General features: G+C 37.6%; 3 protein-coding genes and 1 long non-coding RNA gene across 5 annotated transcripts; 3 read left to right on the top strand and 1 right to left on the bottom strand.

Annotated features, from left to right (window-relative positions):
* Positions 1–688: 688 nt before the first annotated feature.
* Positions 689–6,592, bottom strand: LOC111793091 (serine--glyoxylate aminotransferase). 2 transcript variants are annotated; one of them, XM_023674822.1, is made up of 6 exons: positions 6,502–6,592; positions 2,222–2,457; positions 1,851–2,135; positions 1,368–1,734; positions 1,093–1,303; positions 689–951 (listed from the first exon to the last, which is right to left on the bottom strand). In XM_023674822.1, the coding sequence occupies exons 2-6, from the start codon at positions 2,424–2,426 to the stop codon at positions 814–816; spliced, it is 1,206 nt and encodes a 401-aa protein (XP_023530590.1). In that variant the 5' UTR covers positions 2,427–2,457; positions 6,502–6,592; the 3' UTR covers positions 689–813. The 2 variants fall into 2 exon arrangements, with proteins under 2 accessions (XP_023530590.1, XP_023530589.1); XM_023674821.1 differs by lacking the exon at positions 6,502–6,592 and adding an exon at positions 3,465–3,612.
* On the top strand, positions 2,110–2,623 carry LOC111793094. The gene is made up of 2 exons (XR_002814874.1): positions 2,110–2,212; positions 2,306–2,623. It is a non-coding gene; the product is annotated as an uncharacterized LOC111793094 (long non-coding RNA).
* Positions 6,593–9,261: 2,669 nt separating the features above from the next.
* On the top strand, positions 9,262–10,948 carry LOC111793092 (F-box protein At4g18380-like). The gene has a single exon (XM_023674823.1). The coding sequence runs from the start codon at positions 9,486–9,488 to the stop codon at positions 10,641–10,643; it is 1,158 nt and encodes a 385-aa protein (XP_023530591.1). The 5' UTR covers positions 9,262–9,485; the 3' UTR covers positions 10,644–10,948.
* Positions 10,949–12,314: 1,366 nt separating this feature from the next.
* On the top strand, positions 12,315–17,192 carry LOC111793298 (probable magnesium transporter NIPA6). Its single transcript, XM_023675126.1, has 10 exons — positions 12,315–12,403; positions 12,504–12,953; positions 13,060–13,116; positions 13,363–13,453; positions 13,559–13,719; positions 13,806–13,933; positions 14,321–14,458; positions 16,007–16,099; positions 16,396–16,516; positions 16,601–17,192. Exons 2-10 carry the CDS (start codon positions 12,824–12,826, stop codon positions 16,729–16,731), a joined length of 1,050 nt encoding a protein of 349 aa, XP_023530894.1. The 5' UTR covers positions 12,315–12,403; positions 12,504–12,823; the 3' UTR covers positions 16,732–17,192.
* The last annotated feature ends 100 nt before the right edge of the window (positions 17,193–17,292 follow it).

The raw sequence follows: 17,292 nt of genomic DNA, 5'->3' as shown, positions 1-17,292 counted from the left end.
CCTTCTCCTCCTCAACGGATGTGGGATCTCACAATCCACCCCATCTGGGCCCAACGTCCTCGCTATCACTCATTCCCTTCTCCAATCAATGTGGGATCCCGCAATCCACCCCTTTTTGGGGCCACCGTCCTTGCTAGCACGCTGCCTCGTGTCCACCCCCTTCGGGGCTCAATCTCCTCGCTGGCACATCGCCCGGTATATAGCTCTGATGCCATTTGTAATGCCCCAAGCCCACCGCTAGCAAATATTGTCCTCTTTGGGTTTTCCCTTTTGGAATTTCCATCAAGGTTTTTAAAACGCGTTTGCTAGGGAGACATTTTCACCCCCTTATAAAGAATGCTTCGTTCTCCTCCCCAACTAATGTGGACATGAGGTGGTGTGCCAACAAGGACGCTAGGCTTTGAAAGGGATGGATTGGGGGAGTCCTTCATTGATTGGAGAAAATAACGAGTGCCAATGAGGACTTTGGGCCCCGAAGGGAGGTGGATTGTGAGATCCCACATCGGTTGGACAGGAGAATAAAACATTCATTATAAGGGTGTGGGAACCTCTCCTTAGTAGACGCATTGTAAAAGCCTTGAAGGGAAACCTGATAGAGAAAGCCCAAAGAGGATAATATCTGCCAACAACTCTTTTAAAAATTTAAAGATACTCCTAAGCTTTTCAAGGTAGATCTAGTAGTAAGTTGTCAGGGTAATCAAACAAATAGCAGAGTAAATTGAAATGTATAACAGAAGTAGCATATTGAGATGTTTTTACAGAGAATTGGAGGTGAAGAGAACGGAAATTAATTACATGAGCATGGCAGATACATTAAATCCTTGAAGGAATGAGAGGGATGTTATTCTGCAAGTATGCACTAGCTGCAGCAACTCCACTCCCTAGTTTAACAGGGTACCCTACATCCTTCAGTATCATCTCCACCCCAGCAAGACATCCCAACAGTTGCAACTGAAAATAATAAGAACCCAATGAAACATGGTTAAAACTCAACAAATCTTCTCAATGGATCGATTCGTTTTGTTGCCATGAACTTCTCAAAAACATCGAAAACGAGTTCGACAAAAGGCAGGCTAGTTAGCTGTAGTTTACCTCATTAAGGTTTCCAAGGTGTCCAATTCTGAAAACTTTGCCAGCAACTTTGTTCAGGCCAAGTCCCAAGCTCAAATTGTATCTTTTCCATGCCCTTCTCACAATTTCTGAGCTATCAATGTAAGAAGGAACAAGCACAGCCGTCACAGTGTCACTGAACCATTCCTCTTTTTGTGTACAGTTCTTCAACCCCCAAGCCTCCACAGCAAGCCTGCATTTCAATTTCAGAACTCAGAGCAATGAAGTTTCTGGTAACTCACTTTTGGTATCCTTACCTTGTTGCTTTGCCGAGTCGGCTGTGTCGAGCGATCACATTGTCGAGACCTTCCTCGAAAAGTAGATCCAGAGCTGCTCTTAGTCCATACAAGAGCTGAATGGAAGGAGTGTATGGCCAGTATGTTCCTAGTTTGTAAAACTTGAGATAGTCTTTCCAGTCAAAGAAGACCTTCACTGATTTTGAAGTTTTGGATGCCTCTAATGCTTTGGGGCTGGCACATATGATTCCAATTCCTGTAGGGAGAGACAGAGCCTTCTGGGAACCGGTTAAAGCGACGTCGACTCCCCATTCATCCATCCGAAAATCAAGTGCACATATCGACGACACTCCGTCGACTAGTAAAAGAGCTGGATGCTTGTACTTATCTGTGTTTTTCAGCAGAAGATTACAGATCATAAGGCAGTGAGAAGCTTTAAATTTTCATGTTTTTGTATGATTTTCTTAAAATATGATCTTTTTTCTTTGTTCCTTCCTTGCTTACCGAGTAGGAACCGAACTTTTGACAAGTCGTTGGTGACACCGGTGGCTGTCTCGTTGTGGACAATGCAAATTGCCTTGATTGTGTGCGCACCATCAGATGCAAGCTTAGATTCCAGGACATCAAGATTGGCACCCTGGCCCCAATCACTCTCCACGACATCGACGTTGAAGTTGAGGCGTTGCTGCTGATCAATCCAGAGAAGGCTGAACTGGCCAATCAGAAAGGACACAATCCTATCTCCAGGAGAAAGCGTGTTCGTAAGAGCGCTTTCCCAAGCACCAGTACCTGAGGCATAAACATGAAGATCAACATACAACGTTGTTGTCGTTGTTGTTGTTCTGGTGAGTGTTTTCAAAGGGAAGGTAAGTTACCTGTAGTGGGAATCAGAAACGTGGTTCCAGCAGTTGATTTGAAAATCTTTTTCACATCTTCAAGAAGAGTTTTTGTCATTGCAGGAATAGCAGGAGAACGATAATCCTCATTGTTTCGGTTCATTGCCCGCAGAACGGGTTCGGGTATGTTCACCGGCCCCGGGACAAAGAGATGGTTTTTTCCAGGTGCGTAAACATAATCCATTTTTCCTTCTCAAAGTTCTCTCCCTTATCAGCTACAGAATAGTAGAGAAGTTACTCTTTTGAGAGTTGGAAATGGATTGTCATTTTAAATTACAAATTTTGTCTCCAAAGCTTAAAAGACTTTTGGTCTTGGTTCTAACTTATCAAAAAGCTTCAATGTTTATATATTGGAATCAAAATCACATATATTGTAATTTATGGATATTAGTTGATGTGTTGCATGGAGAAAAATGAAACATTTTTATAAGGGGTGGAAACCCCTCCCTAGCATACACGTTTTAAAAACCTTGAAGGAAAGTCCGAAAAGGAAAGTCCAAAGAGGACAATATCTGTTAGCGGTGGGTTTGAGCCGTTACAAATGGTATCAGAGTTAGATATTGGGCGATGTGCCAACGAGGAGGCTGAGCCCCAAAGGGAGGTGGATATGAGGCGATGTACCAGCAAGATGTTGGGCCTCAAAGGGAGTGGATTTGGTGGGGGCCTACATCGATTGGAGAAAGGAACGAGTACCAGCGAGGACGCTGGGCCTCGAAGGGGGGTGAATTGTGAGATCCCACATCGGATGGGGAGAACGAAATACTTTTTATAGGGGTATGGAAACCTCCCTCTAGCAAACGCATTTTAAAAACCAAGGAAGCCCGAAAGGAAAAGGCTAGAGAAGACAATATCTGATAGCGGTGGACTTGGGTGAAAGGAAAAGCCCAATATCTACTAGCAGTGGGTTTGAGCGTTACACAAACTCTGAACCAGAAACTAATGCTCTTTTCACTAAGCTATTGAATGAGGATTATGAAGTTTTCATCAAGTAAACTCAACACCAAATCACAAGTTTAATCCATACACTGTCTATTAAGTCTAAACATGCTTCAGAATCAGATCCCAACTTTCAAAATTAGTATCTCAACACAAAATGAAGATTCAGTACATAAATAAACAAAGAAACAGAGACAGAAAACCCAGAAAATGAACAATCAAAGGCAACAAAATGAAATGAAGATGAACAAAGAGAGAGAAAGAGAGAGAGAGAAAGAGAGGCAACCTTGAGAGAGAAATAGAATGAATGATTTCCGTGAAAGTTGGAGCAGAGAGAAAGTGGGAAATGACAAAGAAGAGCAGAGAGGTGAGAATTTGTGTGTTATAAGAGAGAATGGAAGATGGGAGCTCCACTTAGGCGTCACCCACACCAAATATGTTCCTTTCATTATTTGCATGGCTGCCTTTGCTTCTTCACTTCAATTATATCTCTTATCCCTTTCAAACCTTTATATGGCCTCCGAACATCCTGTAATTCCACCCCCTTTTTTTTTTTTTTCTTTCTTACAAAAGGGTAAAAACTTCTCCCTCACAAACGCATTCTAAAATCGTGAACCTGACGACGTAACAGGTCAAAGTGTATAATATCTATTAGTGATAGACTTTAACTGTTATAAATGCTATTAAAGTCAGTCATTGGATGGTGTGAAGCAGGGATCGGAGTAGGACTAGACCCTTTTAAAACTGTGAGACTGACGAAAATATGTAACGGGTCAAAATGGACAATATCTACTAACAGTAGATTTGCTTGCTGTTACATAATTGCTTATTATTATTATTTTTTTTAAAAAAAAAACACAGGAAAAAAAAAAAAAACTTGAGGCTGAGACAGATATAACAAAGATAATGTGATAATGTTCCCGTTTTGAGTGTCAACCATTCTCTCGTTTTCTTTTCTTAATTTTGAGCCACACATTACATAACATTATTATTATTATTATTATTATTATTATTATTTTTAATTATTNTTTGAGCCGTTACAAATGGTATCAGAGTTAGATATTGGGCGATGTGCCAACGAGGAGGCTGAGCCCCAAAGGGAGGTGGATATGAGGCGATGTACCAGCAAGATGTTGGGCCTCAAAGGGAGTGGATTTGGTGGGGGCCTACATCGATTGGAGAAAGGAACGAGTACCAGCGAGGACGCTGGGCCTCGAAGGGGGGTGAATTGTGAGATCCCACATCGGATGGGGAGAACGAAATACTTTTTATAGGGGTATGGAAACCTCCCTCTAGCAAACGCATTTTAAAAACCAAGGAAGCCCGAAAGGAAAAGGCTAGAGAAGACAATATCTGATAGCGGTGGACTTGGGTGAAAGGAAAAGCCCAATATCTACTAGCAGTGGGTTTGAGCGTTACACAAACTCTGAACCAGAAACTAATGCTCTTTTCACTAAGCTATTGAATGAGGATTATGAAGTTTTCATCAAGTAAACTCAACACCAAATCACAAGTTTAATCCATACACTGTCTATTAAGTCTAAACATGCTTCAGAATCAGATCCCAACTTTCAAAATTAGTATCTCAACACAAAATGAAGATTCAGTACATAAATAAACAAAGAAACAGAGACAGAAAACCCAGAAAATGAACAATCAAAGGCAACAAAATGAAATGAAGATGAACAAAGAGAGAGAAAGAGAGAGAGAGAAAGAGAGGCAACCTTGAGAGAGAAATAGAATGAATGATTTCCGTGAAAGTTGGAGCAGAGAGAAAGTGGGAAATGACAAAGAAGAGCAGAGAGGTGAGAATTTGTGTGTTATAAGAGAGAATGGAAGATGGGAGCTCCACTTAGGCGTCACCCACACCAAATATGTTCCTTTCATTATTTGCATGGCTGCCTTTGCTTCTTCACTTCAATTATATCTCTTATCCCTTTCAAACCTTTATATGGCCTCCGAACATCCTGTAATTCCACCCCCTTTTTTTTTTTTTTCTTTCTTACAAAAGGGTAAAAACTTCTCCCTCACAAACGCATTCTAAAATCGTGAACCTGACGACGTAACAGGTCAAAGTGTATAATATCTATTAGTGATAGACTTTAACTGTTATAAATGCTATTAAAGTCAGTCATTGGATGGTGTGAAGCAGGGATCGGAGTAGGACTAGACCCTTTTAAAACTGTGAGACTGACGAAAATATGTAACGGGTCAAAATGGACAATATCTACTAACAGTAGATTTGCTTGCTGTTACATAATTGCTTATTATTATTATTTTTTTTAAAAAAAAAACACAGGAAAAAAAAAAAAAACTTGAGGCTGAGACAGATATAACAAAGATAATGTGATAATGTTCCCGTTTTGAGTGTCAACCATTCTCTCGTTTTCTTTTCTTAATTTTGAGCCACACATTACATAACATTATTATTATTATTATTATTATTATTATTATTTTTAATTATTATTATTATCAATTTTATTTTCCACTTGATTTTGAAGTAACTTAGGTTAAATTATAAATTTAATTTCTAAATATATATATATATATTGTAAAATTTAAACGTTCAATTAACTTTTAAAATTTTTGAAATTTTCATAGTTCTTTTAAAAATACATTAAAAGCATTTTGAGATCATTTATGAGATATCAATAGACAGCTTTTGTCTATATATTGACGGTATAAATTTTTTTTAATTATTTTTACAAGAGTAAAAGGGGATATAATACTACTGGTAATTAAACAGAGTTATTCACTCCGGACCTATCTTAGATTAGAATTATCTAACTCTGACCCTAACTGCCACATACATACATTAATCATCCAACTTATATGCCGATGTCAAGTTCCCAAAAACTATGGATCGTCCATGATGTCCAAAACAATATTCTAATTCCCTTTACGAAAGCTAAGCAACAAAACTGAGTGTCATTCGAATAGTGACTTTAATGGTTAACTACTTGATCACACAACGTGCAGTTACCACAAAAAAAATTATTTTTATTGAAACAATCATATCATGTATGAAATCGGTCTCTTAAATGATGTTTTATCATGCATAATAGTCATAGAATACAATACAACATTTCACATGCACATATGGGACATTACAAAAAATAATTAAAATACCCATGACGTGACTTCTCATCTTCATTGTATTATTTGATAATTCCAACAAACTATCACTCCAATAATGTCTTCCAAATTGAGGCGTATGATATTTGGTCACNGACAGAAAACCCAGAAAATGAACAATCAAAGGCAACAAAATGAAATGAAGATGAACAAAGAGAGAGAAAGAGAGAGAGAGAAAGAGAGGCAACCTTGAGAGAGAAATAGAATGAATGATTTCCGTGAAAGTTGGAGCAGAGAGAAAGTGGGAAATGACAAAGAAGAGCAGAGAGGTGAGAATTTGTGTGTTATAAGAGAGAATGGAAGATGGGAGCTCCACTTAGGCGTCACCCACACCAAATATGTTCCTTTCATTATTTGCATGGCTGCCTTTGCTTCTTCACTTCAATTATATCTCTTATCCCTTTCAAACCTTTATATGGCCTCCGAACATCCTGTAATTCCACCCCCTTTTTTTTTTTTTTCTTTCTTACAAAAGGGTAAAAACTTCTCCCTCACAAACGCATTCTAAAATCGTGAACCTGACGACGTAACAGGTCAAAGTGTATAATATCTATTAGTGATAGACTTTAACTGTTATAAATGCTATTAAAGTCAGTCATTGGATGGTGTGAAGCAGGGATCGGAGTAGGACTAGACCCTTTTAAAACTGTGAGACTGACGAAAATATGTAACGGGTCAAAATGGACAATATCTACTAACAGTAGATTTGCTTGCTGTTACATAATTGCTTATTATTATTATTTTTTTTAAAAAAAAAACACAGGAAAAAAAAAAAAAACTTGAGGCTGAGACAGATATAACAAAGATAATGTGATAATGTTCCCGTTTTGAGTGTCAACCATTCTCTCGTTTTCTTTTCTTAATTTTGAGCCACACATTACATAACATTATTATTATTATTATTATTATTATTATTATTTTTAATTATTATTATTATCAATTTTATTTTCCACTTGATTTTGAAGTAACTTAGGTTAAATTATAAATTTAATTTCTAAATATATATATATATATTGTAAAATTTAAACGTTCAATTAACTTTTAAAATTTTTGAAATTTTCATAGTTCTTTTAAAAATACATTAAAAGCATTTTGAGATCATTTATGAGATATCAATAGACAGCTTTTGTCTATATATTGACGGTATAAATTTTTTTTAATTATTTTTACAAGAGTAAAAGGGGATATAATACTACTGGTAATTAAACAGAGTTATTCACTCCGGACCTATCTTAGATTAGAATTATCTAACTCTGACCCTAACTGCCACATACATACATTAATCATCCAACTTATATGCCGATGTCAAGTTCCCAAAAACTATGGATCGTCCATGATGTCCAAAACAATATTCTAATTCCCTTTACGAAAGCTAAGCAACAAAACTGAGTGTCATTCGAATAGTGACTTTAATGGTTAACTACTTGATCACACAACGTGCAGTTACCACAAAAAAAATTATTTTTATTGAAACAATCATATCATGTATGAAATCGGTCTCTTAAATGATGTTTTATCATGCATAATAGTCATAGAATACAATACAACATTTCACATGCACATATGGGACATTACAAAAAATAATTAAAATACCCATGACGTGACTTCTCATCTTCATTGTATTATTTGATAATTCCAACAAACTATCACTCCAATAATGTCTTCCAAATTGAGGCGTATGATATTTGGTCACAATTTAACCCCACTTATGCAAAATCAATATTAATAGGGATTCTAAGCAACCAAGGCCCAATGATAGGCCCATAACCTGGCTCGAAGGGCATTGCTCGAGTCATCAACCCAACTAATCGAAAATACTAATATCATTGGGTCATACCTTTACTATCTAAAATGTCCATCTATAGCAACTATGACTCGTGATTCAATTCAAGCCTTACAACAAAGGGCTATAAACTCTATTTAAATTACTCGGGTCTTCAATCCAACTAACCCAAAATATCAATATTGTTGGGTCAACAACTTTTATTATCTAACCTGTCCATCCACACCACGACTTAGTAATTCATTTCAAGTCTTGCAATAAATAGCTATAAACTCTATTCGAATCATTCAGGTCACTGATCCAACCAATCCAAAATGTTAATATAATTGACCCATGACCTTATTCTAAGTTTTTCAATAAAGGGTTGTAAACTCTATTCGAATCACTCGGGTCACCAATCTAGCAAATCCAAAATTTTGAATTAGTCCAAGAGATCTTTCTAATCCAACTCAACCCGGGTACGCTTAAAGCGATATTTCAATTTAGGATAACTATTTAAAATTAATATATAGTTTGTGTAAGATGGTAATCATAAGAGGGACAATCCACGTGGTATTAAAAAAGGTTAAAAAAAGAAAGAAGTCAACTTTGAAAGAATAAGACACATGCATGAATGTCCAATCCGCATACGCCACGCTTTGCCCTTTTCTTCGAAGTTTCCTACGTTTGACTTTGTCAACCCTTCCTTAATTTCTTAATTTTAGTGTTTTTTTTTTAATTCCTTAATATTTATTAATTAAATGTACGTTACATTATTATTATTATTATTTTGCCTTTTTTTTTTCCAATAAATGAAATTGGAATTTAATTACTCGATTTATAATTTAATAAATAAGTTTTAGAAAGAGAAATTCAAATATTATTTCAAAAATTCAATTTTAATGGGAAAAAAAAAGATGAAATATAAATTTGAATGTTATATTAATAAATAAAATAAAATAATAAAAAAATGATCGACTTTAGAAATTAAGCAATATGCATCTTTACTTTATCGAAAGAGAATAAAACCTTTAGAAAAATATATATCGTTACGAACTCGAGCTTGGATCAACCACTTGAATTATATTCTAACCGACACTTTAATTAAAATATAAAATAAATACAAAGTCTTATCTATTTAATTTTTTTATTAAAAAAAAAAAAAGAAAAAAGAAAAAAGGGGAAGGGATATGGTCGCACCTTTTGCAGAGTCAGCAAAATATGAAGTGTTATGCGTCTTTTCTCTGTTCTTACAAATCTATGGTCAAACGAACAACTCAAAAACCACGGAGTCTCTTTTTCTCTCTCTACAAACCGTCGAATTAATGCCTTAAATCTTCACTCGTTTTTGCCTCAAATCCATACCAACAACAGCCACGATCAAGATCCGGAACCAAGATCATTGTGTCCATGGATCCGATCAAGAATCAATTTGAAATACGAAATCGAGGTCAAGAACAGCAACAACTAGTTGTAGAAGAAGAAGATGAAGAAGATGATGATGATGATTTAGACTATTTTGATCTTCTTCCTGATGCGATTCTTCATCTCATCTTCAACAAATTGATCGATGCTCGTTCTCTTATTCGATGCCTTGCCGTCTCTAAGCGATTTGCTTCTCTCATTTCGCAATCCGACACTGTTTTTCTTGCGATTCCTCGTCCTGTACTTGATTCGAAGCGGAAATCGAGAGTCGGTCGTCGATCGCCGCCGAATTCCTTGATTAGGTTTTTTGTTCGTAAGTTTGTGTTTACGCCTTTTCGTTTTATTCGGCGTGTGATTACTCGTACTTCGCCGCCGAGTTCTGGATTTGGCGATTGGTACTACTGGCCGAGTGTTGCGTTGAAGGAATTTAGAGGAATTAAGTTCGTTCATATGGAACTTCCTTGCTGTGGCGATGAAATCGGCTCTATTCATGGCGGTGGTCCCTTGCTTAAGTGGAAGGCCGAGTTCGGTGCTGAATTGAAGAGTTGCGTCGTTCTTGGAGCGTCGTCTTTGCGGCGGAAATCGATTGTTCATTCTGATTCAGAGGCCAAAGAAACAGAAGAAGAACGCGTAGTAGAAGCAGATTCGGAAACGGAATTGGGAGACGAAGAACTTAAACTACGAATTGTATGGACGATTTCATCTCTAATCGCTGCTTCCATGAGACATTATTTGGTCAAACAGATGGTAGCCGATTTCCCGATGCTACAGAGCGTGGTGATAACCGATTCAACAAAACAAGGAAGACTCTGTATGGAGGAGAAACAACTGAAAGAACTCAGAGACTCGATGAAATCCTCCACATCAAATCAATCTCCAGTAGAAAGGACTGTAATACCAGATCTGCACATGAAGATGTGGCATGTGCCGGTGCTGGACCTACCAGCGTCCGGCTCCGTGATGACGGCGGCGACTCTCGTCGTGATCAGACCTAGTTCTACAGGTATGGCTTTAGATGGATTAGATAAAATGGGAGATGAATTTGACGCAGAAGAAACAGAGAAACATGGAGCATACGGTGAAGCTGCGAGAAAATTGATGAAGTTGAAAAGAAACTACACCTTGGAGGTAAATTCTTTCTGATTATCAAGAACATCATCGATCACGAATTCTTGTTCCCACTTTCTAGGGCTGTCGAGTAGAGAATTGGTGTAAATTTTGGTAAGCCTTTTATTTAATCTGTTAGGTTTGTGGTTTAGATTCGTTTTGGGCATCTAACCTTTTGTTTTTTCGTTTGGATCAAAGATTTAGGGATTCGATTTGTTGTAAATGTTGCTGACATTTGGTGATGTGTTAGGAAATAGAGAGGGTTTTTGCCTTTTTCACATGTACCTCCAAATGTTTTCTCATCATAAGCCTTCTAATTATATACATAATTTATTTTTATATATAATTTAACTACCTACTATACTATCATCATTCTATATATATATATATATTTAGTTCATCGAACATAGCCCACATTCGTTTAAGAGTATTGTTCGGACAATGTTCTAGGATCATCTAAATTAAAGAAAGTATCTTTGATGTATAAGTCACGTTTTAATAATAACTTTGGGTTTAATTTTGGATGATAAATGCAAAAATTTTATTACTCTGAATTTCGGAATGAAAAGTGCCCGCCCAAACTAGCTGGGATTTTTTGGGTTACCTCCTGAATTTGAGAATCAGGTGCGGAAGAGACTAGAAGTAACTCAAAGCCCTATCTGTACTCGATCTCGGTCTCGGAGGGGTCGCTCCTGAACCTTAAAGTGTTGAAAGGAAAGAGAAATATTAATTATCAAAAACTGGAAGTCAAAACGAAACGAAAGATTCCTTCTCCTGAACCTGATTGAACAAGGTAAACTTGAGGATAATTCTTTCACGAGGTAAGTCTAGTCTAGAATCAAGCAACACCAAACAAAGCTGAACCTTAACTACGAATAAGGTACGTGTGAAAGCCCTGACCGTGTTTCTTTCAAATTTTAATTCATTGAAATGTATTTTTCTCTTTTATATTTAATATTTGAATATTTTTTATAAGAAAATCAATTAAACGAACTTTTAGTATTACTCTAAGTTCAAGTGATACAAAATTAATTAATTAGATTCTTTAATTAATCAATTTTCATTCCTTAATTATAAGTTTACCTCACTATAAATTTAGTGTAAAATAAGTTGTGTCCATGAATATAATTATTACAAGCAAACTGATGCGTTATAAGCTTTTCTAGTAACAACTAGATCAAAAGTTCATTTTACCCTTACAATTACGTTATGTACGGTAAGTAGCATTGATAATCTTATAAACAATTTGTTTATGATCTAATCATAAACTAAGTCCTTCAGAGTTGGTGAGAGAGTGATCCATATCTTTCAAGTTCCAGAAGCAACATTTAAACGAACTACTCATCTACCTACCTTATATGGGAAGAAGTGCATTCCATCTAGTAAGATACTGTTCCTAGTTCCATATTTTGTCAAGTCTCTAAAATTATAAACATACTCAATCAGCTACGAAAATCATTTTCAGTAATGAAAATCAAAAGACAAACTCTCACGGGTAGTGATTGTAGAGTTTCTAGTTTATGAAAATTTTAAGTTGGGTTTATTTAATTGCTTATGATTCTTAATCCTACCAAAAGTTGTGAACAAGAATTTGAAGCCACTAATAGTTGTTCCATCTTCCATACGGCTCGTCGCTGTCAACAGTTCAATGCTCACAACCGATGAATACACACAAAAAGTTTGCTTGTTTAGGTCACACAAAAATTGATAGATGATGATGTCGGCCAAGAATTCTTCTCATTTCAGAACCCCACCAAAAGTTGTTCATATTCAAGATGAAGGTCAAGATCCTTACGGTAATTAATCGTATGGCTTTGATTCTATTGTATTATATTATGACTTCCCTTACTTACTTACCCAATACATTTTAATACTTTCTAACAAAATATTCACTAGTTTTTCTTGTCCGTCAATCCCGTGCGGCGTGGCGTGGATCCCATTGGGCAATTTCCATCCTCAACGCGACAAAACGCAATTATCTGTACTGATGATTGATTATCAGCATCGTCAATGTGACTACCGTATTTCGCAGCAAAAACCAAAAGGAAAACGGATTACATTGGAGAAAGAAGAAGAAGAAGAAGAAGAAGAAGAAGAAGAAGAAGAAGAAGAAGAAGATGATGATGGTATTATTCTGGGTCGTAGATACGGTTCTAATGGGGCATTAATTGGATGATGAAACGAAGAACAAGAACAAGAAGGATCGAATTCTCGTGATGGGTTTTGGTGAAGACAATCTGAATGGCGTTATTTTGGCTTTGCTTTCAAGTGGGTTCATAGGGGCAAGCTTTATTATCAAGAAAAAGGGGCTTAGAAGAGCAGCAGCAGCATCTGGGGTCAGAGCTGGTGAAGATTTTCATTCTGAATGCACTTGATTTAGGCTTTTTCTTTGTTGATTCTTCTGGGGCTTGTTTTGATTCAGATGGCCTTGTTTTTGTTCTTCGTTTTGCAGGTGTTGGTGGCTATACTTACCTCTTGGAGCCTCTATGGTGGATAGGCATGATTATAAGTAAGATATTCTTTCTTCCTCTCAAGGGGCTTCGATTGTTTTGCATTTAAGTTGTTCATATAATCATGGATTCTTACATGTTTTCTTATCTTGATTCTTGACTATGTTGAAATTGTGCACCGTGTTCATGGATGAACTTAAATTTGGCTGATTCTTGCTTCAAAGTTCTAGTAATCTGCTGGACATGATTCATTTGCCCCTTTTGAATTCCATATTTGATCAATGTTCATATTGTTTGTAATCCAGTGATTGTTGGTGAGGCTGCCAACTTCATTGCTTATGCATTTGCCCCTGCAGTTCTCGTGACGCCGCTCGGTGCGTTAAGCATAATCGTCAGGTATTTCGTGTCTGCTATGCTTGCTCTTTCTCAATTATGTTTAAAAGTTATCTCCATGTTTGCTATCAGAGTTTTCTCTGATGTCCTCTGAATGGGATTTTCTAGTGCTGTGTTGGCCCATTTTATCTTGAAGGAGAGGCTGCACAAGCTTGGAATTTTGGGGTGTGTGATGTGTATAGCAGGCTCAGTCATTATAGTTGTTCATGCTCCAAGTGAGCGTCCTATTACTTCTGTACAGGAAATATGGAATATGGCAACACAGCCAGGTTAAACGTCTAGCTCGTGACTCGTTTCGTTCGTTACCTTGTCGTACGTGAGCTTCATTGCTGATTAATACTATTTTGTTTTTCAGCCTTCTTGCTATATATGGGCTCTGTGATTGTATTGGTTTTTATTCTTGCCATCTATTTTTCCCCGCGATGTGGCCATACCAACGTGTTGGTGTTTACCGGAATTTGTTCGCTCATGGGTTCCCTCTCGGTACGTCTCGTCTCACCAGAGCGTCGAGTTTAGTTGAATTATGATGCATTTCATTGTTCCAAACTACCGCGTTTAACTGTTTGATAGCGTGGCATGAATTGCAACTGATCTTGCAAACAACTTATTGCATCTTATGTGCAAAACGCATAGCTCAATGGTCGTTTTTTTAGTAGGAAGGAGTAGATGCCTTATCCACGGAGCTATGCTTACGTTGGCGTCGAAAATCAATGGTCTAATTTAAATTGCCTTATTACAACTAGTTACTATTTGTTTTACAAGCTTCCCTACACATGATTTTCCAAAACTATGTTGAAAGGATAAAAGGTTTGCATTCTCATTTGTTAATTGATTTTGTGTGTGATTGACTTCCATCCTGAATATTTGCAGGTGATGAGTGTTAAAGCCCTTGGGACATCGTTGAAATTGACCTTTGAGGGGAAGAACCAATTAATATACCCTGAGACGTGGTTTTTCATGTTGGTGGTTGTAACTTGCGTCATTATTCAAATGAATTATCTCAACAAGGTTGTCAATTCTACTACTCTTTTATTGTTCTTAGATTGGCATGTGGTTGCTTAACTTTGAAAGTTCATGTTTGAGTTTTCTATCTCACAAAATGAAGAAAGTGTGGAACAACTGAAGCCCACCGCTAGTAGATATTGTTCTCTTTGGGCTTTCCCTTTCGGACTTCCCCTTAAGGTTTTTAAAACGCGTTTGCTAGGGAGAGGTTTCCACACCCTTACAAAGAATGATGTGGGATCTTAGAACCCACCTCCCCTTCGGGGCCCAATGTCCTCGCTGACACTAGTTCTCTTCTCCAATTGATGTGGGACTCCCCAATCCAACCCCCTTCGGGGCCCAGCATTCTTGCTGGCACACCGCCTCGTGTCCACCCCCCTTCGGGGCTTAGTCTCCTCGTTGGCACATTGCCTAGTGTCTGGCTCTGATACCATTTGTAACAGCCCAAGCCCACTGCTAGTAGATATCGTCCTCTTTGGACTTTCTCTTATGGGTTTCCCCTCGAGGTTTTAAAGCGCGTCGGTTTGGGAGAGGTTTCCACACCCTTATAAGGAATGCTTCGTTTCACTCTCCAACCGATGTGGGATCTCACAATCCACCCCCCTTGGGAACCCAACGTTCTTGCTGGCACACCGCCTGATGTCTAGCTTTGATGCCATTTGTAACAGTCCAAGCCCACCGCTAGCATATATTGTCTTTTTTGGGCTTTCTTTTATGGGCTTCCTCTCGAGGTTTTAAAGCTCGTCTGTTAGGGAGAGATTTCCACACCCTTATAAGGAATGCTTCGTTCCACTCTCCAACCGATGTGGGATCTCACAATCCACCCCCCTTGGGGACCCAACGTCCTCGCTGGCACAACGCCTAATGTCTAGTTTTGATACCATTTGTAACAGTCCAAGCCCACCGCTAGCATATATTATCCTTTTTGGACTTTCTTCTGGGCTTCTCCTCAAGGTTTTAAAACACGTTTGTTAGGGAGAGGTTTCCACACTCTTATAAAGAATATTTTGTTTCGCTCTCCAACCGATGTGGGATCTCACATTATAGGTCTCCTACCAAGGAAATAGGAGTATCACGTCAGAAGAAAACCGTAGATGGTAGATATGAATTCCATCTCTACCAACTTTATAACCAGCAAAAATAGAGCGTATGCATAAGAAAGCAACTGAAAGAAATCAGTTAGCAATGAACAAAGAAAGGTAGACAAGGGAACCCTTTGATGAATGCCTCTGGAAGTCATAATCTACTCATGAACTCTTGTTAATAACAACAGCAAAGCTAGTGGAGGAGACCTATGGCCACTTCCAAACCCTTCAGTTCACGCTGAAATGTTAATATTTTCCAACCTCAGATGTTGTAGGCTTAGAGGGTAGTTTTATGGGATCAGAAGCGAGTAGAAACTAACAAAAAAAGCTCATTCTTTGCACATAAAATTCTATATTTTCTCATCTGAAGTTCATCAAGAACGGGCAGTTTGCAATTATGGTTGATATCAAGTTGGTTTACAATCGATCTACGAAACATCAATAAACGCCTCTTATTTGTGTTTTTCAGGCACTCGACACATTCAACACTGCAATCGTCTCGCCGATATACTACGTTATGTTTACAACACTGACAATCCTTGCAAGTGTCATAATGTTCAAGGTATGAAAAATCTAGTTGTGTGTGTAAGATGGTGTAAGAATAGCTGAAGCATGCGTCGAGATTGTCACTACAATTATATAAATTTTATGCGATATCAAACGAAACGAAACGAAACTATTTCTAAAGATCTTAGATTCTTCTGAACTTGGATTCATGTTGTTATCTGAGCTGATTGATGAGGAAGTCTGCTAGGAGTTAGGACAATATCTTCGCTTCATTTCATTCGCTCTTATCTCGAGTCGTTCAGACATAAGCTTAATATATTAATACTTAGAAAAATACATCTTTTACTTCAGGATTGGGATGGCCAAAGTGGAGGAACAATCATATCTGAAATATGTGGCTTTGTTGTTGTGCTGTCTGGTACCATCTTACTGCAACTAACCAAAGATTTTGAAAGAAGCTCATCCTTTAGAGGTGTGTGAAGATCTTAATGTTGCATCATAAAATGATATTTAAATCTGTTGATGCAAAATCTTGGTGTTACAAATACATATGCAGGCAATCATTCCCCGGGTTCCCCTTCGTTATCGACACGACTTTGCAGCGGAAATGGCGAACTAGTGAAATATAGTGATCATGAAGACGTGCCTTCGGACGAAATATGCTTGAGAATACAAGAATCATACTAGTTCTTCTTCCATCTGATACACATATCTTCTTAAAGCAACATTATGGAGTGCCTGTAAATGATCAAAAACCAGTCAGCTGGTTGTCGAGGCCCGAACGGACGTCGAAATTTCGTTGCTTAGTTTGAAACGTCGTAGAGATATCCATAGGAAGCTTGTTCCACATGACAGGGGGTCCTCACAGAAGACACATTTGTGTTTCAGACACAGGAAGCTTGAGTTTCCAAAAGGTGAAGGACCAACATAGAAATTGTTCCTTGTGTAGCTTCATATTTTGTGCTTTGCTGTCTTCTCTGCTTCATATGGGATATACATTTGGCACAGAAATTCAATTCTTCTGTACATAGGAAATTCTTTTAAGTGCATAAATTAAGGGATCCAAACTTCCATTGGGAAGTACTGTTCAAAAGAACTCTGATGGGTTCAATCAATGTTTATCCTGTCAAACCTTGGCATGCAACCTAGTTTAGGCGTTATATCATAACATCATTTCAATTTAACCGTTACGATTGAACGAGCTCTGCCCTTGCAATTAGGTCCACATTTTTGTATTCATACAAGAAC

This window comes from Cucurbita pepo, chromosome LG04 (assembly GCF_002806865.2).
Source record: "Cucurbita pepo subsp. pepo cultivar mu-cu-16 chromosome LG04, ASM280686v2, whole genome shotgun sequence".
In the NCBI taxonomy this organism is placed as follows: domain Eukaryota; kingdom Viridiplantae; phylum Streptophyta; class Magnoliopsida; order Cucurbitales; family Cucurbitaceae; genus Cucurbita; species Cucurbita pepo.
The sequence above is the reverse complement of the archived record's forward strand: the minus strand, read 5'-3'. Positions and strand labels throughout refer to the sequence as shown.

Excerpts from the sequence above, each read along its gene's own strand:
- LOC111793091 (XM_023674822.1), bottom strand. The coding sequence starts at position 2,426 with ATGGATTATGTTTACGCACCTGGAAAAAACCATCTCTTTGTCCCGGGG. Across the intron at positions 1,735-1,850 it reads AAAAGTTCGGTTCCTACTCG|ATAAGTACAAGCATCCAGCT; the intron begins GTAAGCAAGGAA and ends TGAAAAACACAG. Across the intron at positions 952-1,092 it reads ACCTTGGAAACCTTAATGAG|TTGCAACTGTTGGGATGTCT; the intron begins GTAAACTACAGC and ends TATTATTTTCAG.
- LOC111793092 (XM_023674823.1), top strand. The coding sequence starts at position 9,486 with ATGGATCCGATCAAGAATCAATTTGAAATACGAAATCGAGGTCAAGAA.
- LOC111793298 (XM_023675126.1), top strand. The coding sequence starts at position 12,824 with ATGGGTTTTGGTGAAGACAATCTGAATGGCGTTATTTTGGCTTTGCTT. Across the intron at positions 12,954-13,059 it reads AGCATCTGGGGTCAGAGCTG|GTGTTGGTGGCTATACTTAC; the intron begins GTGAAGATTTTC and ends TTCGTTTTGCAG. Across the intron at positions 16,517-16,600 it reads AAGAAGCTCATCCTTTAGAG|GCAATCATTCCCCGGGTTCC; the intron begins GTGTGTGAAGAT and ends ATACATATGCAG.